This window comes from Clinocottus analis, unplaced genomic scaffold, assembly GCF_023055335.1.
Source record: "Clinocottus analis isolate CAN_PGR_092001 unplaced genomic scaffold, fCliAna1.0.p SCAF_11, whole genome shotgun sequence".
In the NCBI taxonomy this organism is placed as follows: domain Eukaryota; kingdom Metazoa; phylum Chordata; class Actinopteri; order Perciformes; family Cottidae; genus Clinocottus; species Clinocottus analis.
The window spans coordinates 16,356,505-16,384,358 of record NW_027175832.1 but is presented as its reverse complement, the minus strand read 5'-3'; the positions used below and the strand labels follow the sequence as shown (position 1 = coordinate 16,384,358).

At 40.8% G+C, this 27,854-nt stretch overlaps 1 protein-coding gene across 1 annotated transcript in view; it reads left to right on the top strand.

Moving 5' to 3' along the window:
• b4galt2 (UDP-Gal:betaGlcNAc beta 1,4- galactosyltransferase, polypeptide 2) overlaps positions 1–27,854 on the top strand; it is a 138,600-nt gene that overhangs the window by 38,083 nt on the left and 72,663 nt on the right. The window contains exon 4 of the mRNA XM_068603189.1: positions 27,382–27,500. Coding sequence (XP_068459290.1) covers positions 27,382–27,500 — 119 coding nt within the window. The remainder of the gene's footprint in view (positions 1–27,381; positions 27,501–27,854) is intronic.

Genomic DNA, 27,854 nt, shown 5'->3' with positions numbered 1-27,854 from the left:
TCGGATGCCAGGTCGTGTGGTTGTCATTTAAAAAGTTTGGTCTCCTGATCATGAAACTCTGTTTCCTCCTCACATGACAGTTAATGCTTTTAATTAGTGATCGAAACACATCAATGTACCACCTGGCTTCATAGAAAGTTTTAAGCACCCCCCCCCCCCCCCCTCACCGTTGTCACGCATAGAAGCGAATATAAGAATATGACTGAAACATAAACCGTCGAGAGTGAAACTTACTGATCTGGTTCCTTTTGACTGCCAGGTCCCGTCGTCCGGTGTTCAACATCACAGCTCGTGGTGGGCGGCTCGGTCTCTACCATCCTCGTTATTGATTTTGCTCTATGCTGCCCAAGTCTGTATTTATTTCTTCTTAAAGCAGCGAGTGCCCTTTGACTGTGGCACAACAAAAAAAAACCACACACAACTGGTTAAATGCAACATCCAGTACATCTCAGGTTCGTCTCTCTCTTGTCTCATGCGCAATCTGTCGGTCCACCATTTTGGTCCAGACTGAGGTCTCACTCTGGAAATAGAGACAGCATCCGATTGATCGCCATGATATTCTGTCCTGACCTTCACGTCCAACTCAGGACGAACTTTGCTCCAACAATTTTTCATCGAATTTATGTTCAGATTATGATCCCATTCCCATCACTCTCACACTTTGTGTTTCGTGCTTATAAGCTAATGTTAATTTGCTTAAATGTTAATTTGCTTACCATGTTAATCTTAAATGGTGAACACGGTAAGCGTTATACCCAACACAGTCTCACAGTTTGGGAAATAGTCACCAAAGTCGTCGCAAATTCTCCATTTCTTCTAGATTTAGGCATTAAAATCACTTAGTTAAGCTTAGAAAAAACATAATTTTTGGACTTAAAAAGTGTGTAGAGTGTAAACATGTTGGGATGCCCACAAAAACAATATTTTTGGTGTAAAAATAAATAAAAAAGGGTTCAATTTCACACATTTTCAGTGAAAGAACGCTAAAAACGATCTTGCAGGTGTATTTGACGACACCTCTGCATGTACTCTCGTGACCTAATGGGGAACAAACTAATCAATACAGCAGCTTCGCGATAGCTCCAACGTATGCTGTAATCACATCTCATCTTATCACATCTGATCTCCTAACGGGGGAAATTAAAACTGCCTCTGCCCTTCACGCCCCAGCATGGAAAGACGATCCGCATGGGGTGCGTTTCATCATCATGACATCATCTGACCACAATTCGTATGGATGTGTCAGAGCGAGTTAGAGCTCACATCGCCAGACCATCTGAGTAACGTCAGTTCAGTATGGTACATGCGGAGTCCTGAAATCTTTGATCAGTATTCTGTCAGAGCTCGGAGCCGTCTTATGTTTCTTCAATTCTTTTTACGTTGAAGGTCCCATACGATCAACATATTGCTGAGCATATAAATTACCTGAGCCGTGAACATTTCTGTCAGTGTGTCTCCAACTTGCAATCCCCTGTCAGCTGTCAGAAAAAAGGCAGAGAGATTGCTTCCCAACTGTCTCCTAAACCTCTTATGCCTTCTGTCCCGCTGCTGGAAAAATTCAGTTCCCTCCTGCTGCGCCTTCTGCCTGTTTTTTTTATTTTATTTTATTTTATTTTTGGGGCGGGTGGGGGTAAAGCCTTCATGTTCTCTGTGGATGATCAGCCACTGATGCTGACAGTTGCCTCTGACATGAGCAACATTGTCTAATCTGAAATTAGCCCATAACGTGCTTGACAGCCGGGGGTGGTTGTTGTCATTTAGTAAAATGTTCAGCATCAGGAGTAGAACAGGCGGCTTGTAACGAGGCAGCGCGTCTGGTCAGCCTGGCATTTGAGTTGATTAGAGCTGATGAGGCTTAAAACGTGCATTACAAAAATAGCTTCCTAAAGACTTTGGGTGACAGCAAAAATGGAAGCTTGAGATTTGACCTTTTGTTAAGTACGTGAAATATTAAAATCGGACTATTATTTGTTGACTGGTGATGTCCAAATGTTACATTTAGAAACATATCTTCCACTTTTTTTGTCTTCTTTTGGCAAATAATCTAAGAAAATATGAGTTATTTACTCATATAAAACTCATGGTCTATACTCATACTGTAGCACTTGTATATTCATACATCTGTAGATGATTTTCTTGGTTAATAATTTTGTCTCTTAAAAGGTGAAAAAAGACCCATTGCAATTTACCTGAGCTGTCAAAGTCTTTAAATCCTTATTTTGAAAGTATAATAGTTGTAGAGAAGAGAAGCAAAAGCAGTAAATGATCTTATTTGAGGAGCTAGAATCAACAAATGTTTGTCCTTTTTGTCTGACAAATGACATTACACTTTCTGTTGATCACCATATTGCTTTACTTTCCTCCATTCATTTAATTCTCAAGAACAACACGCGTGAATTAACAACAATAATTTAAATGTGTCGGAGCCAGAAGGCATACTTCCATCTGCGGTCCCTCTGCAGATTGATGTTACACAAAGAGGACAAAACAACATGAAAGCGCATTTAAAATATTAATTAACTTGCGAAGCGACTAATTGTTTCAGCTCTAATTCCCATACATATTTAAAGAAACAGGCAGACATTATGAAACTTTAAGTCAAGTAGTGATGTATAATTTATCTTTCCCATTTATGTCCAATAACTGGGAAGATAAGTTGTGCAAGAAACTGTAAAATGACATATTATGGTGCCATACTGTATCCATGATTCAGTCCGTGTAGACTTTGTCTGTTCTTGGAGCTTCTGCCATGCTGACACACTTTTATGTTTGCAATATAAAAGTCGAGGCCTGGGTTCCTTTGTCTTCACTATATATACACTCTGTGTGCGTCTGCTGCGGCACTGTATGAGTTTTGATGAGGAGGATTCCACACAAAGACTGTCTCGTACTTTGTATAGTCATCGCATAGAAAGAAACTTCACCTTCGGCAATCAGAAGTCTGAAGTTGTCTCACATCGTGTCGGGATTGTTGCAAGGATTAAAGATCCCTCGCCTTGTTACCTGGACCATCGGGAGGGAGGAAAGTTTCTGCAATGTGCTTCTTCACATCATCGTTCCACAGACGGCACCGCTCATTGATGAGGAGCTTACTCACACTGGGCATCTGTTAAACTCTGCACATTTAAGGGATTTGCTGGCATCCTCCAGGCTCCTTGTTAGGCCCGCCTCTCTTAATGTTCCTTTTAGGATTCAACCAATTCGTGGGTGAGAGTGATCAGGAAGCTTTCAAAGGAATCCACGAGAGATTTGGGTAACAGCATCATTTAGCCTTTTATGTATTCTCATCACATAGTTTGACGCTATTATTTTGCTTTTGGTGTTTATTATTATTTTTTTATCATCCCTTTTTAAAGTTAATACCAAAACATCGAACATGTGTTGTATTATCTGAGGAAGAAATCTTACGAGAGCAAACTATAATCTTACTAAATTGCATGTTTTTCACAAAGCAAATTAATAATTGATATAAATTGTGTTATTTAACTCCTTGTGTTTGCATGAAAGCGTCAAGGAGTGTTTGTGTTTGCTTTATTTATCATTCCCAGTACTCCTGTACATTGATCGTTGTCCATCAGCAGTGCTGTTGTAGATCTGAAATACACTATGTATTACATCTTACAACGTGCATCTGCACATATATAGCATGTCAGCATCCCTCGACGGGAGGACATCTTGTTTATGACCTTCCGATCACTGTTGAAAAATTAAAACCGTTTTCTGATCCGACACCGCTTCGATTCGGACTTTCATTGAATTTATGTGCAACAATGACCTCACCCTACTCCACTGGGGTGAGGAAAATATAGTGTTTGCGGTTTTAAAGTAACATACTGTGACAATAACAGTATAAAAAACAAAATGTACCTTAGACTGGGAGGTTCAACTACAGGCATCAACTTCCTGATCGTTTGAGATGCACCTACTTTATGTTTCATACGCTTGGCAACAATTTAAAAGGCGCCATATTCCCCCACTGTTGTCACCGTGTTGAACGGTTTTCACATATGGCCAGGTCTGCATTGTTCTGCGGTGTGGGCAGGCAGCAGAAGCTGAAGTGCTGATTTGCCACCTCGTCCTACGTCTCTCGTTGTGCTTCATACCTCCGTCTATTGACAGAGCGGTTGGCAGATTCAGCTTCACACGTAATTCGAAACCTGAAAAACGTGTTTTTAAACGTTTTTATTCTTAGCTCTAGTTTCTACCTCCACGACGATGTTCTCATTACTTGGTCTCGCATCCTGTGGCGTTAAACCTAAATGCAGCTTTTGCACGATGATCATTCGACTGTCCCATTGAAATCAAAATGAAACAAAAAAAACATTGCACGCTTGAGTGTTCGGGCCCTGCAAAGTACACGGTGGACCGAGGAGAATTTGTTCGAAAAGGAAATGGCTCTAAATTGTATATGATACATTACCATGGTAACTGTATTTAGGTCACAGTTTTGAACTCTGGAATACCTTTAGCTTTCTCCTGCGTTCACACACTATTGCATAAACTCACGCGCACATATGCTGCACAATCAAAGCACGCATACACTCTCACATGTATTGGGTCCATGGCACAGGGGGAAAAAACTCCCTGGAAACCTCCACGAACAATCAGTAGTTGCAGCAATCAGTAACGGCCGACTAAAAGAGGAAGGCGGGGTGCAATAGTGTCTTGATCACATCTTCAAACCCACAGCAGCATCCTATGATTTCATCTTTAGTATGCAGCCAGTTGCAGTTGACCTTAAAGGGTGAGTCTGAAGATATTCAATACTTTTTTACTGTGAAAAAATCCCTTCAAAGCTAAAACCATCAGTGTTGCCTGTGTTTAGAAAGCCTGAAATCATTGACCAATAATAAATCCTCCGTCTGTGACGCTGACTTCCATTAATGTCTAGAAAATAATAAAAGCACAATAATAGGCCACATAGCTGGAACGTACAGCGGTTATTACTGTGAACATGGTCACTAGGGGTGGGAATCCCCAGAGGTCCCACAATTTGATTTTATCACGATACTTGAGTCCCGATTCGATACTATCAAGACATTGCGATATATTAAATATTGCGATTTATTCCATTTTTTTCCACCACATATTGTCTCCAAAGGAAAATTGTCAACACATTGCAGCAAAATAAAAAAGCAGAAAAAGATCAAAAGCTTTATAATTTATTCAATAACGGATCAATAATTGGCATCCGTGACTCGATACAATATCGCCAGGCAAAATATCACGATACTATGCTGTATTGATTTCTTCCCCCACCTCTAATGGTCACTGTGGCTTATTTCTTACTGCCATGGATAAACCTGATACTGGCCCAGGTGCTGGAGCGGGTCGTCCAATAAGTGGACTGGTGGTGGCCGGTGGTTCGATTCTCCGCCCCTCCTTTGCCACCTGTGGAAGTCTCTTTGATCAAGACTCCGAACCCCAAGTTGCTCTCAAGTGCACTTGTGTGACAAGAAACGTTGATCATGTGTTCAGTCCGTGACATAATGGAAAATAAATGCAGGATTTACTCCAGTTGGAGTAACGCTTGATGTCCAGCTGTTTGAGGTCATTACTGAGCATCTTTTTAAAATAAAACTATATTTATTTATTTATTTTTTTTTACCAATTTTGAGAAATCAACAACTTCATCAGGAACATGAGAATGAAAATATCGAATAATGCCAGCCTTGTGGCTTATTTTCTTTCACTTTACGTCGAAGCTGAAAAGTCCCTGTCTCAATCAATTTACACATAAAGGCGTGTCACCAGTCAAAAACTAGAAGAAGATATTGACAAGTGGAGCATTTAATTTAGAACCAGAATTAATTGAATGCGTAATATTTAGTCCGAGGGCACCGAATTTTGGGTTTGGGACTCGTCCACACCCGTGCCAAAAGCTTCTGGTTTGGAAATGATCCTTCTTTCCTCTTGCCCTGATTAGACAAAGATACTGGATCAGCCTCGCGGCATTTGGACTGGGACTCGGCCATCTGTGTGTTCAGTGCTGTTGTTCCTGTGCCACAACTCTTCTGTCAGAAGCTGCACATTTTCTGCTCGTTGTTGCATAATGTTCCGGTGTTCAGTGATGCCATGTGTTCTCATAATACTTTACAGTGCAGAAATTTAATTCATGATTTATTATGTTTTCACTGGCTTTGAATTGCTTTTTTTCCATCATTAGTCACCTTTTAATATGACATTATTGAAACTAAATTTTAAAGAGACAGTTCACCCAAAATAAAACAAACATATTTTTCTATAGCTGCGGTGCTATTTATCTATCGAGATTGTTCTGATTTTGGCTAGAGAGATGTCAGCCTTCTCTCCACAGTAATACAACCAGATTAATCCACACACTGTGTTGTCAATTTCATGGAGGTTTGCGTGCAGTTTTCTTTCAACCATAGTTTCTTTAATAAACTGCTCACAACAAGGTCTCTGGATTATGTTGAATAACGCGCTCAGGGTTTGGCTCTTTGAGCACAACAAGCCGAGTGACATATCGTCCCATTATATTAGAGACAGGGCGGTCAACTCTTTGGTCGATATCTCCAACACTAAGCAACTCGCACAAAAACAATCTTGATTGATGAATAGCACTAAAGGTAAGAGGTTAACTGTCCTTTTAAGTTAAATGTGTACCAACTAGAACTAAATCAATCAGGTAGTCTATTTAAAAGAATCTGCAATTATTTTCATATTCCATTAACTATTTGCGTCATTTTTCGTCGATGCAAAACATCTGGTTTCAGCTTCTGAATTTGACGATTTGTTGTTTTTTGTTTGTCATCTATCACATGAACTGAATATTTTTGGGCTTTGGACAAAAGTGCTGAACATGTCACATTAAGTTCTATTTACTTTGTAATCTTTTATTTATCTTTACCTTTGGACTTTAAGGCAACGAGTAGTGTCGTCGGAGAATGTTTAGAGCTAACAAGAGTGTTCACGACTTTGGTTTACATCTCAAAAAAGGGACATTCTTTACTTTGTTTTTATTTGCTCTGTTTGAAGCAGAACAGCCAAGCGTCTGATATATGTTTATTTATTTATTCTGATCTCCAGTTTTCCAACTGTACGAAGATGCATCACTAATTATTCATCAGGGTCGGCCTGTAGCTCTCAGGCATAAGCTGTCTAGTTGAAAGAGAAAACAAGAGAAGGACAGAGAAAATGAGTAACTGATACATTAGTTAAGGAGGGTACCACAAAGGAAATGGAAACCACAAAGAAAGAAAGAACCTCTGTTTAAAAAATGTATACTCTTTCTTCTCTTTGGTGTCCTTTGTGACGGGTATCTTGGACCCTTAACATTGTTTGCATTTTATTTGTTGCCGTAATGTTGTTTTCATGCTGCCTTGCTGCAGGATGTGTTCCTCCCATCGAGTAGTTTACCCATTGCAAAGCAAGAGAGACACAATCCAATGCAGAAAGTAAAAGAGTGGATCTATGTAACTGGAGCCTTCACATGGTGGTCTTCACTGGCAAAACAAAACTGTGACCAAAAGGAGAATGAAGGATTACAAACGTTAAGAGTTAATGGTGGTCAGTTGAGCCAATCAGCATCTCACCTCACAGATAGATGAACCACCGTGTTTTAAAACATCCTTTTTACATTTTATTGCCACAATTATTTAAATGTTTTCAACACCCCACTAATGTTACATCTGCCTAATACACTTGGCGGCAGCAGAGACAAACCGTGAACACACCACTTACACACGATCACCTTTAAGCGGAGATGAAAGCAGATCGTTGCCTTATTAGCCACAAGAGAAACATTAGCATTCATTTTTAAGTCATGCTTTTAGCCACTTTGGGAATGTGAGTCCAGTATTCACTCTCTTTCAGCTCTTTTTTTTGTTGCTCTCCACATACTCCTGAGAGAAATATCTGGCTTTTCAGCTACTTAATGCACCAATATATTCACCAGCTAGTCTCTAATCATTCATTATATATTTATGCTGAAACAGCTGCCTGATGCGATGAGAGCATGGGAATCCACCAAAAGGGCAAAGTATGTGAGTTTTAAAAGTAAAACAAAATAGCCCAAAATCCTAACATTTGAGAAGCCGTAATCATGATATGTTTTGCATTTTTTTCTTCTTTAAGGAAACCATATTTAAAATACTTGCCGAATCATTTACTGTCAATCAAATTGTAATTTTAACTGTATGGACCTTTGAGTACTTTTATTTAAAAACAAAACATTGTATTTTATGAGCTTTTTATTTGTGTGCAACACTCTTAGTAATTAATACAATAACTATATAGCAACCAATACTGTTAAATAAGTCAAATGTACAATATCTCCCTCTGAAACATAGTTTGTTTGAAATAGAAAGTGGCATGAAAAGTTAAATGTTCTTATATTCCTCCACTGGATATTAATCCACACTGAGATGCAATATAATTCATCTAATTGTTGTACTATTGTGCTCAACATGCCTCTGAAATGAACAAGTCTTAAAAAAGTCATGACGTTTATTCATTATTTTTCCTATCGGTGCTGACTGTTTCAAACTCAAACAGAATACATAAATTCATGAGATACAGGACGTTTAAGCTATTTTTATTCCTGTCAAGAGAAGGATTAATTCATACCCTCGCAATGGTTCAAGTTTAAATGCTGAATCCATCAATGATATTACCTTCCAACGTAACCACACTCTATGAATCTTCCTGTCTGCCACCCTGCTGTTCTACTCTGATGTGCATCTGATGTCAAGCAGTGATCGTGGCTGCATGCAAAGCAATCGTCTTCTCGCAATGACCCATCTAGTCGGAAAACACTCCGGAGAATGTGCACTGCTGAGAGCGAGCACGGTGGCATAGACAAATATACATATCCAGTGAGTTAAACTGTATTTATTATTGAAACATCTGGAGTTGTATTTGATTCAATTCGAAAACCATGAGGCACAAGCTGAGCTTTTATTCATGAACAGTATGCATTTAAAGTATCACATGCCCAGATTTGATATGTTTGACAGTTTATGCATCAAAAAGCGAGATACATTCTTATCTCAGTGGATTGGTATTGATATTGTAATCCAACTTGACCTCCAGAGAACGGCTGGATAATCACTGCAATGCAGAAGAGCAATTACAGACTTAAACGTTGTTTTTCTTTCTCTTTTTGACTGATGTAGCATTGATCACCAGAGACTGTGCCGTTGGATGTGATCTGTGCTGTCGGGCCATGAAATCCCTCAGCCAGATTTTCCCTCTGATAAAACTGTCACTTCTGCCAGCATCTTTGGCAGAAAAGTAGCCAGTTGGATGCAGTTCTGAAATGTGATTAAGCTACTTACGAAAAAAAAGTTGTTAAATTGTTGAGTCAAGAAGCCGTGACGGGTTGTCGAAGTACAAAATTAATTTGTAGTAATACTGTGATCACTGAAAGGAGATTAGTTGTACCCGTCATGATAATACATATAGTATATTACCACGGAATTGGATCAATAAACACATTGTTCTCAGTTTGCGCCACCTAAATGTTCAAATTGAAAGAATATTTGTTTTACACAAAGTAGAAAAACTATATATATATATAAACGTGCGCGTGTTAGCAATGTTAGCACCGCTGAGAGGCAATGGAAATGCTGCCAATCTGGGATTTTGCACAGTTTTTGAATACGGATTGTGTTTTTTTTTTCATGGATGGAGTGTTTAAATACTTTCACAGTGTTTATATAGCACCACTACCTGCTTCATGATAAAAAGGACATCAAAATCTCCCCTTTTCCTTTCATGGGGCCTTTTATGGCAATCACTGCTGCTACGATACAATCATCCAGGGGTAGGAAAGAAATAATGTTAGTGTGATAACTTTCCAGAGTCACAATATCCGATCTCAGTACTATAAACTGTTTTGCATTGTTTTAGCATCCGATAAACCCTCAAACTCATTGATGTATTAACTCAATCCACTTTTCTATTGAAGAGTGAAAGGCAATGTTTTTCATCATTTCCTGTTTCCACAATGAAGAATTATCATTTATTGCAACACAAATGATTATACTTTAGTCTTTGTTATTCCAAATTTCCCTGGCCGCATTATATAGCTCCGAGAAAACAATAATTTTACTTTGCAATTCGGTCTGAGTAATGCTTGTAGAATAAGAAACACACGTTTGTTTTGTTTTCTTGACACTTTTTAACCCAGTGGCTAATTTAGTTTGATGCTTGTCACTTTCACTCTGTCGCCACCTGCATGTTTTACCCTTTCCAATTCCCTTTTGCCTTCATCTCCCTGCTTGCCAGTCCCCTTTTCCATCCGTCCATCCATCATCTGTGATGCAGCCTGCGTCTACCACGCAGCTTATCAAGTCTCACAGAGCTCGGGCTATGCTAATGTGGTGCTTGCGCTGTCATAAACAGTCTGTGTTCCCTGTTTGCAAGGCTCAGCAGACAAAGAGTGATGCCCCTTTCCCAACCCTTGCTCATGTCTGGCATCTGTTTTCCTCAAACCTCCAGCTCTGGTTTTTGTCGTTTGTTTTCGCGTCGGCGGTTACATTTCCTCGCCGTTTGCAGATGTTTCACTGCTGATTGTTTGTGAAGTGATGAAATGGTTGCGTTCCTGCAGAAATGTTCAAAGCGTTGACTTTGTACCAGCCTCCTACTGAGTGGCGTTGGTCAATACTCTGCTTTTAAAGCAGGCGGTGACCCCCATTTAAGATCAAGACACACCTGCAAAAAGGGCTTTTGGCGAACTAGAAATACGGTAAAAAAGATGGCCGGAGGAGGCAGTGATGTAACATTTTGAATTCTGGCAGCGGTATGTGACAGGCTGGCATTTGAATATCGGCCCCATAACACCTGCATCAGCAAATGTCTGGCAATACATCACATTCAAATACTCCTCCTTGCTCATATTTCTTTCATGCAGGTGCCTGAAATATTTTACACAATAATGGAAACTTTTTTTTCTCTTTCGATCCCCAGCTGACCTGTCTGTTGTTCGGCGTCATGAGCAAAATTCTGCAACAAAACACATTACACTGGCTTCTGCTTTAAGTTGTGTATAATCTTTCATATTGGCTGTCCACAGATTAAAGACTTTTAGTTTATTCAAAACGTTGTACATGAAATCTCCCAGGTTAAGTCTATCTGTCTTCTCAACAGCAAACACAGCTTCATATTGCCTCAAAATGTGGAAAAAACATTCACTGAGAAAAGTATTAGTTAGAAGAAAGTACAAGAAACAATATTAATAATTCATCAAAAACATCAAAGGGAAAAAGAAAACGAAACAAGAGCAGTAAAGTCCCAGATAAACAGACCCTCACACTGAGAATCTGAATGTGTTTTTTTTGTGTGTGTTGCAAACAAGAGAGGCCCGAGACCTGAAGGCTTTGTAGATGATGAGAGGAGCAAGTGGAGCTCGCGGCGCACGAGGCAGAAAGATCAGTTTACCGCAAGACGTGCTGCTAGGTTTTTTTTTATCACCGTCTCCCGTTCTCTTCACCCCGTCTTCCTGCTCTCTCGTCGTAGCTGCAGCACGATGATGATGATGAATATTTCTGACGTGGATTCCAAATATATTCACGGTGATTTCTTTGCTTGATGCGGTTTCGATCTTTTTTTTTTTAAAAATTCAAAAACATCGCTTAAAAAATCCATGCGAGTCGGGATGTTTTATGGAGAAATTGAGCAAATCTATTAGCTTGAATCACAAAATAGGGATGCAGCAGGGGACAGCAAATCAGGACCAGGCGGATTTATGGACTCGTTGAGGCCTCGAAGTCCTTGGTGTTCTGGTAGTCTACATGCAGGAAAGGGGTGTCACTGTGATGTATGAAGACGTTGTGAACACCGACTTGAAGCAAAAGATGGGCTAAGACTTTGCTAACTTTAAATAACGTTCAAATACTTAACACCTTGATGAAGTTTTGTAGTGCCAGACCCTTATTCCACTTCCTCTTCATGTCTTCTGTTCAACAACAAGAAAACAACTGGAACTCGTGCGGCCATTGTGTTGCGTCCAATGATTCGAGTCCACCTAAAATGTATTTAACCAAGCAAATTACTAGAAAATAAAGGAGGAAATGCTGTAGTGCTACTGCAGATTAAAAGATTCAAACGTGACACCGGCTTGAAGGGAGTGACCGTCACTCCTCTGCATCGTGGCATGTCTCTGCGTCCTCCTCGGGGGCCGTTCACATGTTCCCAAACTGTCACTGCCACTGTTATCCTTTTATTCAAGGTAATTGGAAGGTTGCGCCCTTGTCGTTACCAAGCAACCTAAACCGGCGTGCAGAGATGATGAAGTTGCGGTGATTCAGCAAGAAGCCTCGCTGACTAAAAACAACGGCGAAACAAAGAAAAATGGATTCCCATGTCTCGATTTCTTCATTTTAATTTGGCTGAACTCTCAACTGGATTTCTTGATGTCCATGGAATGAAAGGGTGAAGCCAGGTATATAGTCTGTGGGACAAATTGTGACGCTCTGGGTAGCCCTGCACTAAACACTCCACTGCCACGCCCTGAACAATAGGACGTGGCAACGATTGAGTGTTGACAACAATGGATTTGAGGCAGTGAAAAAGGTTCCAGTTATATTCTCTTTGAATGCACGAAAGACAAGGAAGACGTTGTCGTCATTCACATGTGGACCATGTTTGTTCGGCCCTCGAGATGATTGACATCACACCTCCGTCATATAGCTGCAGCACAAGGCACTCAGGTTTCCACGGGAGGGAAAGATACGAAGAACAAAGACAACGAGGGGAGATCAGCTTACTCTGCTGATGACCAGTAGCATTCTCTCTCTCTCTCTCTCTCTCTCTCTCTCTCTCTCTCATGACTGAGCATGAAAGAGCATGTTGAACAGTGAGGAGAGGACAGCTGCTGATGAAGAGGAAACAAAAGAAGCCTTCTGTTCTTCTTCTCTCCTCATCCATGGATTCTCCCTCCATCTCCCTTTCCTTTCTCTCTCTCTCTCTCTCTGCCTCTCTTGACATCTTTCCCTCAGTACATTATTCTCTCCCACTTTCCTCAGCTTTGTATTTCTCCTCCGTTGGCTTTCTCCTAGTCCCTCCAGCGTTCTCCTCTTCCCTCTCTTCTTTCAGAGCACTCTGTTGAAAACGGATCTGTCACCGTGTCTTTGGAGACAGATAGAGTTGGTTTGCCAGCGCTTTCAACCCATAGAACAGCAAAGCTGCAGTTGCGTCAGTTAAATCAGCTCACATTTGAGCCTTGGCTAGAGTGTGTGTGTGTGTGTGTGTGTATGTGTGTGCGGGCGCACACTTAAATGATTCTAACAATAGTTGATGTTCAGCTTCTTTGAGTGAAAATTTATTTTCATATTAGGAATAATGTTCACTAGTTACTGTAACTGGATCATTCTACTGTAAAATAAACTATACATATAATTATGTTATATAGTAATTTAATGTTGCTGTTAACTTACAACGTATATAACTGTTCTCTTTTCCGAGCAGCAGCCTGTGAGTATATCTCTGTGTCACTATACGTTAATCACAACATGGAACAAATGGACTCATTTTATTCGGTACTAATGTAAACTATTTCAGTCGACCGAATACAACTTCACGAAGGTTATACATTTCTGTTGAAATAAAAAATATGTTTTTCCCAGACCTTCAAACCAGTCTAGAAGCTCAATAAAAAAATTAAAAAAAACTTTGTGACGAAAATCAAGAGCAGCAGGAGAGTCTCTTAAAACAATTTGTTGTAATGTTGGAGGAACGGGGAGTTGCTCTGCGTGCCTAGCTTAACTAACAGATACCATTACTGCTAAATAATAATAACATTTTCCAAATTGTTCACATGGGAGCAGCTGAAACATCTGTTTTATTGTTATGCTACACATGTTTGTGATGCCGCACTTTTGATGGGAATATAACACTCTCCCTGTTTACTTGCGACGACATTTGCATTTATTCCTGCCGGTACATTAATTATCTTTCTTTCTCTGTATTTTTGCTTCACGTTGCATCTGAAGCCATGTTGAAGGTCGTCCTCTTGGCCCCGCCGTGTTTTCAATTTAGTATTTTCGTCCGTTAAATCAGTGATTTCCGTTTTAGAGGCTCGGCATACGACAAGAGGTGAAAAGAGCTAATTTGTTATGAAGGCTTAAGATACATTGTTGTTGAGCGGTTTGACGCGTTTCTGTGTGCGTCTATAATTGAATTGGTTCAGGTGTGTGTTCTCTCAAAGCTGAGAGACTGTACTTTTATATTATTGTGCCGTGTAAGGAACCTCGAGAGTTCACTTTCTTTCTCTGTGTGTGCACGTGTGTGTGTGTGTGTGTGTGTGTGTGTGTGTGTGTGTGTGTGTACGTGTGTACACTGTATTGCTTCTTGAATGCAGAGTAAATTATGTTTACATAGAGGCAGCTGCTAAAGTAATGAAAATTGTGTTTTCCGAGCCACAACATGTTTTGGAATAGAAAAAGTTTGTGAAAATGTCTTAATTTATTTTCTTCCCTTTACATTTTTACACAGCAAAAAAAAACAAAAAACACCTTAAACGTGCTGTCAGGTCAAATGCAACCAGCTTTTAACAGCGGCTGCCGAGTGCTGATTGAAACTCCAGCTCGAAGCATAAATCATTAACGTATGCAGGTACGCTGCAGCTCAGGTCACTCAATAAGAGATTCAGAAGTTGTTGTTTTTTTTGGGGAAGTCAGGTTTATAGATGGAGAGACGGGAACAGGAGCGACCCTTAGGTGTGTGGAAGTCCGGACCAGCCCGTCAGCGCTGGAGAGACAGAGCATCCCTCTCCCTGTTCCTCCAACAGCCGGCGCTTTCCTTCTCACCTCAGGGTGTTTCAGCCACTTTCTCACTTTCCGCCGGTTTAACTTCCTGCGTTGTCGTCTGTGTTACCTGCAGCTCCGCTTAATAACAATTTCTTTTGGGACTAGTTGGGACTTAATTATTCATCAAAAACTCATTAGCCTCTTTGTTTCATCCCCATTATGAAAGACGCTTATTACTTATTATGTTCATATTTTCATTTATTGGAGTCGATGTTTATTACTCTGGGCACACTCACTGACGTTTGATTTCCACAGTGAAAATACAACTTTTAGTGAATCTATTTCCCCTATTTCAGGTTCTATGGACAGATTTAGATATGGGTTTAATTAAAAACATTTGCATTTATTAAATACATAATTCACTGTTGTATTTAATGTACTGTGGCTTGGATTCTCCCTCATTTGTGAGTTGCTTTGAGGAAAAGTGTCCTCCAAAGTTAACAAGTGTAGATGCACTTGCACCGAATGTGACTGAACAGCAGAAAAGTTGTTTTTTTTTAAAGAAAAAAAATTGCCGTCAGCTGCGCATTGTCATTATTTTGCAGCTGTAGAGTCGTAGAGATGTAATTTTTACTTCAATAAAATGGGACCCGTTGCACCGTAAGACAGAAGAAAGTAGTGCTTTTAGCTCCGTTGTTGGACGTTTAGAATCGGGAAGGTTAAATATAATGTTCATATTGTAAATAGGTAGTGATAAGAGGCCGAGTCAGGATCTCACGTCACGTCTCCACGGCCCACATCGCCGTAGCATCGCGCTAGCAGAGCAGCAGCCGCTTCAGTGCTCTACGTGTCCTGCATGATGCGTTCAGGCACAGTATTGATTATAGGTCACCTGCCTTTTGCCAACACATCACTGGAGCTAAAGAACAGAAGAAAAAAAAAGACTTGAAACATACAAAAAACTCTCTTTCGGGGCATTACACGGGCTCTGCAGACGGTTGAATCGATTCCAATAGAAGTGCATCTGTTCCGCCACGTCGTTACAGTGTTACCTGCATGTAGCACGTCTTTCACACCTTTTGAACTCGCTCTTCTACAACGTGATGTTCCCGTCGAGCTTTATCGTAATAACATAGGTAAACCCACAGTAACATTAACCCCTGTTCACCATCAGCACCTTCAAGCGTTTTCAGAATCAAGAAGAGAACGTGAACGAGATCATTCCAGACGCGATGTGTGTGAGTTCATCTATTTATCTGTTTAATCATTAATGTATGCATGTATTTCAATCCAGAGACGTTGGACTCACTGTTAGACTAGAGCTGGGCTATACATTAATATTACATCACTACTGTGATTTGAGACGGGATAAGGTTTCAGATTTTGAATGTTGTGATATAGTTATATGGCGCCTTGTCTTGTCCTGGTTTTAAAAACGGCATTTCAGTGAAATGATGGAATGTTTAGTATTTACCAGACTGTTCGAGCTCTTCTTATCAAATATTCATTTTGTGAATATATATTGAGCCCACAATATCATCTCAATATCAACGTCTGTCCTTTTCCAAACTTGTACTTTGCCATTAGAGCTCACTGCTCCTTGTATGCTTCTTTTCTATCACTACTTTAAATCTTTTTTTTTTTGAATACTCCGAAAACATTTTTTTTTCCATTTCTGGTATTTTCCGTGAGGATCCATCTGTGACTGTGTGTGGTCGTCAAGCTGCGTCTGATTCATTGTGGTATTTCTGCTACAGTAGCTATGAGTTTCTGACACAGGCATGAATGCCTTTTGTTTTTTCTTTACTTGTTTCCCAAATTGAGCTAAATCACACACAAAAAAAGAGAAAGGGGTAAAATGGTGCAGGGTTGAAAAACACTGCAACTGTGCTGTTTATATATCTTGTATAGCTGCAAGGCGCTCAAATGAAAACATACAGCCTGCACTTTACCCTCACAGTCATTAAGTCATGTTACACTCATTATAATTGCCTTGGAGTGCAAAATCATAAAACAATGAGCCTATGAAACCACTTTTAGATGGAAAATTAAGCTGTTTAAGTTGTTTTTTTTTTTGTTTCACTGATGATTTAATGAAGGGATACTCTCAATTTAAGGATTTAGCTACATTCTTAACCAGTTTTTGATACATACAATCTTTTTCCCCTCAGTTCATCTTCATTCAAAGTCCAAGTCTCGTCTGTCTCTTTGTGTAGGTTTATCCATCTCTTCATATCCATCATCTTTCAATACTTCTTATGTTAATATTACTCCTTTATCTCCTCTCCAGCTGTATCGGTGGCTTTCAGGCTTAGCTTTCAACAAGATTCAAAATTAAAAACCATAACACTCTGATTATCGAGTCCCTCCAATGGCACCCTGTTGGCTCCAGACCCTCAAACTAAAGGCTGTTCCCAGATTCAGGATTCCCAGTTGCTACGCCTTAACTATCTAACCCTTATCCCTCTTACATTTGATCTTATTTCTATCAACACTTACATTTAATTTGTGTTAATCTGTCTCCATATTTGTGCAATGACAATAAAGTTGAATCTGAATGCGACAGAGTACAAATACTGGGACAACAAAATGTAGTCCATCTTCTTATTTCCACCTTGGCATGAGTGCTTTGAATTGATTTTGTTTCTTCCAAGAAGTCAGGTCTACCGCGGTGTGTGTGTGTGTGTGTGTGTGTGTGTGTGTGTGTGTGTGTGTGTGTGTGTGTGTGTGTGTGTGTGTGTGTGTGTGTGTGTGTGTGTGTGTGTGTGTGTGTGTGTGTGTGTGTGTGTGTTAGTGTTTCAGCACAGTCAGACATATTTGGATAGCCTTTAATGCTGACGGACGGAAGAGAGAAATTCCAGGGAGAAAAGAAAGAAAAGAGATTAAAGTAGAGGAAGATCAAGATGGACGTGAGCAGAGGGACATTGATGCACTGACGTTGTTACTCTCAGATTGGTTCATGTCTGTCTTTGTGTAAGTGTCAGACACATGCAAATACACATGCAAATAATATGTGCTCAACATGAACTTCTGTGTTTAGTTTTACGTTCTTGGTGAACCGCGACAGAAAAACATAGTCACGGTTTGGAAAAGATGATGAACTCGCCGGCCAGTTTGTGCTTTATAGGTTAAAGGCCTCGCTTCATTCTTTCGTCCACGTCGATCTCGTAGCCATCAAAAAAAGTTTATATGGAGACATGATGGAATTAGCACGTTAATGTTAGCCAGCTAATGAATCAGGGAAATTAAACAACTTAATGCCTCGTCTGCGCACTCTTGTCACAGCGTGGGAAAGCACATTGCTGTGGAAAGATAATCCGTCATTAACACTGATTCACCAGATGTTGTAATGTGCTTAATTTCCAGTACAAAGAAGAGGAGAAAACAGGCTTGTGCTTTTGCTGTCATGCAACAGTGGTTACGGAAAAAGTAAAAAAAAAAAACGATAGATGCTGAAGAGAGAGACAAGAGGAGGGCGCTATGATTTATGGCCGTTAACTTTTTTGTTTTTCATGATGTAGTCCAGACCGGTCGGTTTGCTCGCAAAATTGGCCCTGCAAGATTGTTTTTTTTTTTGCCTCTTTCAACCGTAAAATACCGATTTCTTTAGTTGTGTAAGAAATGTCAATGTCAATTGTTGCAGTTGCTCTTAAACAACGCCTGATGTTACTTTGCAATCTCTGAAATGGAACTTTGAACTCCATTCTGGACCAATGATGAACATGTTCGGCAGTGTTTTTTTTTCCAGCTGAAGTGTCGCGGCAGCACGACACGTTGAGTCTTACAATGCAGCCTGAACCCTGCACCATTTCATGTCTGACCACACCGAGCCACACTGTTCTCTGGCAGCATCGTGACCTTGGAGTCGCTGTGAGCTTGGCTCCAACTGATTCGGGGTACTGAGTCTTCCGAGAACAGTGTCTGTAACGTGTGTGTGTGTGCATGCATGGGCGTTTTTTAGTATATTTGCCAACTACCACATCAGTGTGCCAGCTGGACAGTGGCAGTGAGACCTGTAGCTGTACCGCCAAAAAACACACATACACACACACACACGCACACCCACACACACATGCTGGCATGCTGGTGTCGTCCCCACTGCCAGTCATGCAGATTTGATATCATGTAATAGGGAGAACAGTCCATATCATGCCAAAAACAGCATCGAGGGAAATGCACGCACGTGCGCCGGCTGTGGCGAGCCAGCACAGGGCACAGCTTTACTGTGGCTGCTCTCCCTAGATTACTTGGAATAGATTAATTCCAGATTAGTAGGATGATGATAATCAAGGATTGGGTTCGTTTAATTGGCAACTGAACAACAGTCCGTGTGATTGAAAACAACAATACTTTCCCCCCCCCCCCCCCCTGCTTCTTCTGTTCCTGTGATTGAGGAAGTTTTCTGAGTAGTTTGTGAATTGGAATGGAAAGCTGTATTATTGGTATTGTTGCCGTGAGGTAAAACCTGGAGTAGAATCTTCCGAATGAACGCAATATTGCCGGACAAAATTGCTTTTCTCCATCTATATTGAAAACTGCAGGACTCATACTTTTTTTTTTTCTACTGTATTTGTAGAAATGGATGTATTTTACCATCGTCTCGTAACAGAAATTGTTCCAAACGCCGACGTTGGTTTCCATCCCACTCCGCTGTGCTAAAGAGGCTAAAATAAGATGTTACCGCCTTATTTGATCCTGACAACAAACTTGTCTGAATAATTTGTAAGAAACTATTAACACATAAATATAGACTTTCTTGGAGTCGTCTGAATGTGCCTTAGATTGCTTGAGTGACGGCTACGATATTATTTTGAGTCTTAAATGTATGTTTTTGAAACATTAAGTAGTTTAATTATGCAGAAAATGAAGGGCTGTTTGAGGCAACTAAATTATCATCGGCAATCTGAATTATGTATCATATCAATATTCATTTATTGGGATAGTTTGCGAGACGACCGCCTTTGATACAAAGCAAATTAGAGATTGTACAGTGACAGTGACAGTACTCCAGAGTAGTTCAATTACACCTTTGTTCTCACTCTCGTCCGGCTCTTATCTTCAGCAAACGCATTTCTCTCTTTTTCTCCATTTGTCATCTTATTCTCCCACTGCCGTCCGTCTACCTCCAAAATAGTATCCTCCCTCTTTCACGCTGTTTCCTTCCTTTGTTTATTTCTCACGTCGTCTTTGTCTCCCTTTCGCCCGCCCAGTTTCTTGTGCCAGGATGCGATGTTGTTGTTCCATGCATCCTCCATCTGTTCCAGGCCCCCCTACTTCCAACCTCTTCGGTCTGAGAACACAAACACAGCGGAGAACATACTGTGCACATGGGTTTGGGCCATCGAGGTTTTTTTTTTTTTTTTTGCCTCGCCTGTTTGAGTAATGATCCACGACCCGGTTATTGAGTAGAACACGGAGTACTACTTCAGTCAACGCTAATGAAAGTCCTCTTAGAAACGTCTCTTTCTCCAGACTCTGTACTTGAGATTCACTCTCATTTGATGACATTTCCTGGTGCGACTCGTTTGTGCGCGCTCAGGTTCTTTTGTCGTACACAACACCTGAAAACACAATACGCTCTTCAAAGTCCACAAGAAGTCGTGAACAAATTCAGCTGATCAGTTTCAGCCTCCGCTTCATCGGTCTCTTTCAAACAAGACTTTCAAGTGTTTTAGTAATCTGCCAGGTGCTTCCTCTTTCTCTTCATGCTCCTCCCGGTTTTGCGTCGGTCCGACCTGTTTACTGTAAATCTGTTGCTTCTGCCATCAATAGAGATGCAAAGTAGTATCCGGTGGTTCTGGAAGTCTTTTTGCAGACTCGAGATCCCCATTAGAATGTTTTCTTCTCACGATATCCTCAGTGTTTCCTAACATAGAACCACTTCAGGCTCCTGGGTAATTTACCAAATTGTAGTTTTGTTTCAGGGCTGCAGTTTATGGACTTTGTCTCCGAGACATGATGTCTTTCTGCGGCAGTTTTTGTCTGGCTCGCAGCACTACGACAACCATATGCTTCAGCCGCCGTCGCTGCATGAAGGCGGCAGGAATCAGGCGGCAGGAATCAGGCGGCAGGAATCAGGCGGCAGGAATCAGGCGGCAGGAATCGGACGGCAGGAATCGGACGGCAGGAATCGGACGGCAGGAATCGGACGGCAGGAATCGGACGGCAGGAATCGGACGGCAGGAATCGGACGGCAGGAATCGGACGGCAGGAATCGGACGGCAGGAATCGGACGGCAGGAATCAGACGGCAGGAATCAGACGGCAGGAATCAGGCGGCAGGAATCAGACCCAAAACGAGATGATATTCCAAATGTGAATTGATTGAAACTTTTGAATACATCATGTTTCTACAAAACACATTTTTTTTTCTTGTAGGTTCCAATTGCCGTCAGCAGTACATGCATCAGAATTTTAAACTTTGTGAAAAGTTATTTCTTACTTGGGGAGCTGGGGTTGATTTATCTCCTCAGATCTTTTTTTCTAATACAGCCACGGCGCCGAACATTGTCTATGCATAAAATGAACAGAATGAAAAAAAATAATTCTGTTAGTTTTCTCTTTATTCACTATATTTGTTATCTCTTGACTTGTGGGGATGTGTGTGCGATATTGTCTCGGCTACATTTTATAGGGGGGGAAAAAAAAATAATGATACACTCGAGTATTGTCATATTATGTCTGGTGTTACTGTATTGATTCTCACATTTTTAATTAACACTTTAAACACAAAGATTCATGGCAGAAGTGATGTCGTGCTGAAACCCCGACCCTCAAGATAGCAGTGTTGCCATCAATTAAAAAGTCGAGCTTTAAAATTGGATGTTCCACCGATCCCACAGTTTTGATTGCATAAAAAAAACAACTTCTTTTTAAACAGATTTCATGCATGTGGCGCTAAAGAAATCACAATGCATCCCCTTGATTACAGTATCACAATTTAAATTGAGTCATAGCGCCATCAGGATGACATCGCCGGGTTCTTCTGCCAATGCGCAGCCCTCACATCTCACCGTGGATCCTTCTGAGGAGCCTGTTGAGTTCTGTTGATTTCATTAGGAAAATGATATACAACACTTTTCTTGTCAAATCCTTGAAAAATGTGGACTAAAATGTTCCATGCTGTGCTCTCAAGGAAACTGCGGCAGCCTTTTTTATCCAAGAACCGACCAGTTTCAAATGATCCTTTTCATGACGTTCATGTTTCCTTTCGTTGTCTGGGTTTAATTTTCCGGCAACATGGCGTGTGACAACAAAGCTGTCAGGTTGCGAATGTCGCAGCATTCTTGGCAACCTTTTGTGCTTGCTGTTTGTGAGCTGTTAACCCTTTTATCACTGCTTTCTCAGCCCACACAGACAGACACACACACACACCGGGATCTATACATAAATACACAAACACACAAACAGATGACTGGATGTTTTGCATGTCGTGGAGATTCCTAGATACCATTATTCTCTGATCCAGTAAATTTACATACATACACACACATGCACTCACACACACACACACACACACACACACATGCACAGCCTTTGCCTCTTTCAGAGGATAGATCCACAATAAGGACTCTTGACAAGCGAAAAGGCGGGTGACAAGAAGAGAGAGATGAACAAAGTAAAACATATTGTAGAAGGAAAAGAGAAGAATACTTTCTATTTTGCCTCTTACACCCATTTTCCTTCCTCTCATTACCTTCTTCCATCACATCTCCTTCTCTCCTGCCTTCATCTCTTTCTCTCTCTTCCCCTCCCCTCTCTGGAAGAATAGCAATTACAGTCCGGAGTTGGTCGAGGCATTTGTAAATGATTGAAAGAGAGGAGAAAGTTGGAGTGGCCGGGCTAATAAGATTCAAAGAGCTGAAAGTCTCTATTGTCACAGAGTCTGTGTCAGTGGGAGGCAGGAGGAGAGGACAAGTCTCCCCCTCCCTCTTTGTCTCCTCTCCTAATCCTGAAGTCAAAAAACCAAACTCAATTATAAACTCTCTCTGCGAAATCTGACCCTGGCACTGCCTCAGTTGTCACTTAAGGCATGAAGGCACAAAAAGTCTCAGAACAGGACTGCTGATTAACAACCAGCCTGTCGTGTAATTTCCGTGGTCAGATGGCCCGAAGAAGTGACTCGGTAAAGATCCGGCAAGTGGTGGTGTTGTTGCTCACGGATTCAAAGTTCGGAGGGAAATTAAAGTTGTTTTCCGTCACTTTATTTCTCTGTTGTTCAGATGTAATCGCAACACGTGCAGGACGATAGTGTGTTGCCGTTGACTCGGTGACTGTGCACGGACATGTGACACTGTTGAGAGATTACATTTTTGATTGCAATCACTGAGAAAAAAAAAACCCACATCATTTTAAAGTGTGTCTTTTATGCACAGCATTGTTTTAGACAAAGCCGTGAATACAGTATTCAACCTGATGAAACAATGTAGTTACAAATCAATTTAAAAGTAGTAGCTGTTTGGTCTAAGATTCGAGTGTGTTGTCCCCGTAACAGCTAATATGGCCTCAGGCATGGATGAGGAGCTGGCTATAGAGTCCTGGTGAGCTTTCTTTCAAGCTCCACACTCCCAGAATGTCTTTCATTTCCAAACTTCAGCTTCAGATCAAAGGACATCACCTGAGGCACTTTACCAGATTTTGTGCATCTCCTCGTGGAGCCACGAAACAATTCATGCAACTTTCCTCACAGAAGTAGCAGTGTTTACAGCCTTTGAGGTGGACAACGTCACCTTTTTAAAAAGGATATTTCCGCTATTGAATGGCACAAAAAGAGTATTGACTATTTGAATCAAAATGTGTTGATCATATGATGAATTGAAAAAAAACACAGTCCGTAGATATATAACTGTAGAAGTATTCAAAAGTTTCAGCTCTACAATATATTCTGTGGACGGTTTTCTTCGATTTGTCTGATAAAACATTGTACATCGGACAACCTAAACTTACTAAACAGATGCGTATCTATTCAAAAGGCACCTGAGGAGACTCGATCCAAAAAGAGGTTGACTTAAACTTGAACCCAAATAGAGAGAGAACATCAGCAGTGGCAGCATGAAGCTCCACCACTTCCCACTCGGTCTCACCGGGAAAAAAAAAAAAAAAAACCTAAATAAAATTCCCCCGCAGTGAAACAGTAGACGCACAGGCTCGATACCTGCTGCAACAGAATGACCCAACGCCGGTTAGACTGAATACAGTTTGGTCCTGGGCTTGCTTTCTGTTTATTTGGGTCACGTCTCTCTGACCCGGGACCAGGTGGAGCGGTTCAAACCTCGACACACGGATCCCACTTTCAGAATTACTGGCCTGGTGGGAAGTCAGTCGAGGGGTGAATGTTGTCTTCAATATTTCAGTGATCTTTCAGCTTTGATACATGAATGATGTGGCGAGAAGGGCAGAACAAATCAAACGATCTCAGACGGGAAGAGAGAGAGAAACTGAAAGCAGTACGATCTGTGGATGGATGCCGAGTCAGACAAAACCCTCTAAACCAACAAAACTCTGGACACTTCCTTTTTATTCCGTCTTCTGTTTCCTTGGTATTAAATTTGACCCGGGCTGAATCACAGCCTCGAATAGGCCTCGCCGCTGTGTATTTGTGTGTGAGTGTGTTTACAGTGCTTACTGCCTCAGGTTTGCTCTCAGTGAATTGTGTTGGTACATTAGCCACTAACCTAATTGCTCAGAGTTTTGTCCATTAGTATTGCGTGTGTGGGTGTGGGTAAGTGGGGAGTGGTGTATACACAGTGTGTGTGTGTGTGTGTGTGTGTGTGTGTGTGAGTGTATGTGAGTATATTTGCAGACAAAGCAGTGATGTATCCCCCAAAGTGCAGCGGGTGTCCCAGATAGAGCGATCAAGCAGCATGATTATAATGTATTACTGTAATATCACCACATAGATAAGCATGAGATATATTACGTGTGTGTGTGTGTGTGCATGCGTTTGTGTGGGTGCGTGCATGTGAGATAATTGCACAGCTATCAACCTACCACACTTTAGCTCTCATTTATCACTTCGTCCTCTACCAACATCATCATCAAACCCACAGTCTCCCTTTCTTTCTTACATGCACATCTCTCTTTACACACACACACACACACATACACGTGCACACACACACTCACACACTTTGTATTATTCATGTCTTCTGTGTCTGAGTAAAACAGGATGATGTCAGTGTTCAGCTTAAAAGCTTCCTCGTCTCACGTCACCTCACCTTTTGAACTCGCTGACCTTTTGACCTGTCACCATCCTTTTGACCCAAAACAACAACATACATGCGAGTTGAGCTCCATTCAAATATTGGACGCCGGTGCTCTTCGACGGCACTTGAATACTCCAAACCAATTCAAAAACACTGGACCATTAAATATTCTGTGCCTCGAACACTGCCTGGTTATTGGTTTTCTTCACACTTGGGCCGCATATTTGATGGATATGCAGTCATGTTGCTGCATAATGTTTGGATGGAGACTTGATAGAAAGCTGGTTTTTAACCCTCAAGTGTTTCTGCTCGAGCAGTAAATGCACACTGTGATCATTCCAGAAAAAAAAAACACTGTATACGGCAAGGGAGTCAGGGAGCCTCGTCTTGTGCAGAAACACCATGCACAATGCTCTCATTGCCTCACAATGGATAAGACTTGACCTAAATAATGCATGGTATAGGTCTCTGAAGTGGGTTATTTGTTAATTTATATAATATGTGGTTTTCTTTTGCAGACGGCATTACTGCACTCTTAAACTGCTGTTCAAAGGCAACTGCATTGGTTAATGAAATATTTGTAGTGTCAAAAAACAACAACACAACATCTGATCTAAAAATAGCATCTTTCTGTGGCTGTATTTTCCGTTGTTGTGTCTTGATTTTTGCCATCAGAACGGTAACTAACATTATTCTGAGGCCAGATGAAAACACTATGTTCCACTTATTGTCTCATTAGTGTGAGAGAGGACGAGGAAAGCCGAAGCTTGAGAGTGGAGAGGATGGAGGCTGGTTTCAGAAGTGGTCGGGGGAGGGGGGAAAGGCCGTCGGGAGTATTTGCATTCAATTCTTGTGGGTGATAAAGAAGTGTGTTATGAACATGTAACCTTGTTGCCATCGATCATGCCCCTCGTCTGCGCCGCGTCGATTGGAGGGGACCTCTCGACACAAAGCGCATACGTCAATGCTAAGTGGATTATTAAGTCGTGGACTTGGAGTGGCCTCCCTCTTCTCTGCAGTGCAGTGCTCTCATACGGTGCAATCATGCAGATATCATGCAACATAAGACGGGCATTATCTGTGGCTCTGAGGGCTGCGATGATCCAAATGTCTTTGAAATGAATATTCGATGAGTTTAATAGTTTTCTTATTCAAACACATCTCATGGAAATAACCAAATGAACAATGTGTTGGTGCATCTCTTAATAGAGGGATGCAGGAATGAGTCCTAAAACCTTTTTATAAGCCGTTAACGTGTCTTTAAAATGGCAGTCGCGGTTGTCTTTTTTTACTGGTTTAACGAGCAAAGGCTTTTTCACGTCTTCTGATTGCATTCAAAGAGTGTTAATTTGTGCGTGCGTGCAAAATAAACTATAGAACATCACCCAATACACAATTTCATCTATTTGGCAGACCATTTGTTATAAGGATATATTAATCACTGGTTTTAATCTTTTTACAGGAAGAAAATTACAGATCATTGCCATGTGTGTGTATATATATATATATATATATATATATATATATATATATATATATATATATATATATATATATATATATATATATGGCATTTATATTGGCAGTGTTTGCTTGAAAACAGGATGATAAAGTATGTCAAACATATCTATTATGTGATTTATCCTGTGATTAATTACACACAATTACAACTAACACAGATTGTACTCAAGCATCTTCTTTAAAGGTATGTAAAAGCATTGCTGATCAAATGACACTCAACATTTTGAGTGAAAACATCCTACGTAATTTGTTTATGTTCTTGCAAATGATTTTTCTGTCTCTGACGTTGACTCCAAATGTGCACTGACGAGTGACGTCTTGTCCCAGAAGGAATGCTCCCAGTGTTTTGTTAAATTGAGAGTTTTGGTTGCAGAAGTTTGGTTGGAGTCCAAACTGCAAATCTTGCTTATATATTTTAATGATCCTGGCTCCCTGAACGAGGGGCTGTATTTATTGTGCCGCCCAGAGATTTAAAGCCAACCCTTCTTTTCAAATTAGTCGGAACTCGCAATCTCGTGCACGCAGACGCGCACGCGTTGCTAACATTTGATCCGTCAGCACTCAGAGGAGCGATGGATAGATTTGTGAGGATATAACATATGGTGTGGCTTCGTCACGGAGCAGCGCAATTACCTTTCTCGTTGTGTTTACACTGACTGACTTCAAAGTCTTTGTTTATTTTGTAGGTATATATGTTTTCCAAAGCCTGTGCATCTTATTAAATGCTGCATTATGCAGAGTGTATCCCTTGAAACCTTCATATCTCCACAAGTTGCTTTGATACACGTACAGTATTGCTTTGAAGCTAAAAGCTCTCTCCTCTGTCCCTCACTCCCTGCGTCCCTCGTTCCCTCTCTTATCTTTTTTTTCTCTTCACTTTATCTTCCTCCTTCTCTGTTCTGCTCTTCATCCCGCTAACACTTCCATCTTTCCTTGTTTCCTCAGTGGGGCGTTTGTTGATCGAGTTCAGCTCCCAGATGACGATGGAACGAGTGCAGAGAGAGAACCCGAACGTGACGGACGGAGGCCGCTACACGCCGCCTGACTGTCGGCCTCGATGGAAGGTGTGTGTGTGTGTGTGTGTGTGTGTGTGTGTGTGTGTGCGTGCGTATATTTCACGTGCTTTAAATTCTCAGTATATAAAAATATATATATACACATGTATATAAATATATATAAATGAAATGCATCAATTTTATGCATCAAAATCTAAATAGTGTGGATGAGTAATGGTCCAGTAAGTCAAAATTATGAATGCATTATTAGATTATTAAATGTTGTGTTTGTGTGTATGTATTTGACATGCTTTAAATTAAGTACGTATACTTTCACAATTTATTATGGGACCCCATTTTTGTCAGTATATAAAATATCACTACGAAATGACAAGAATGTCTGCATTGTCAAAATCTGAATAC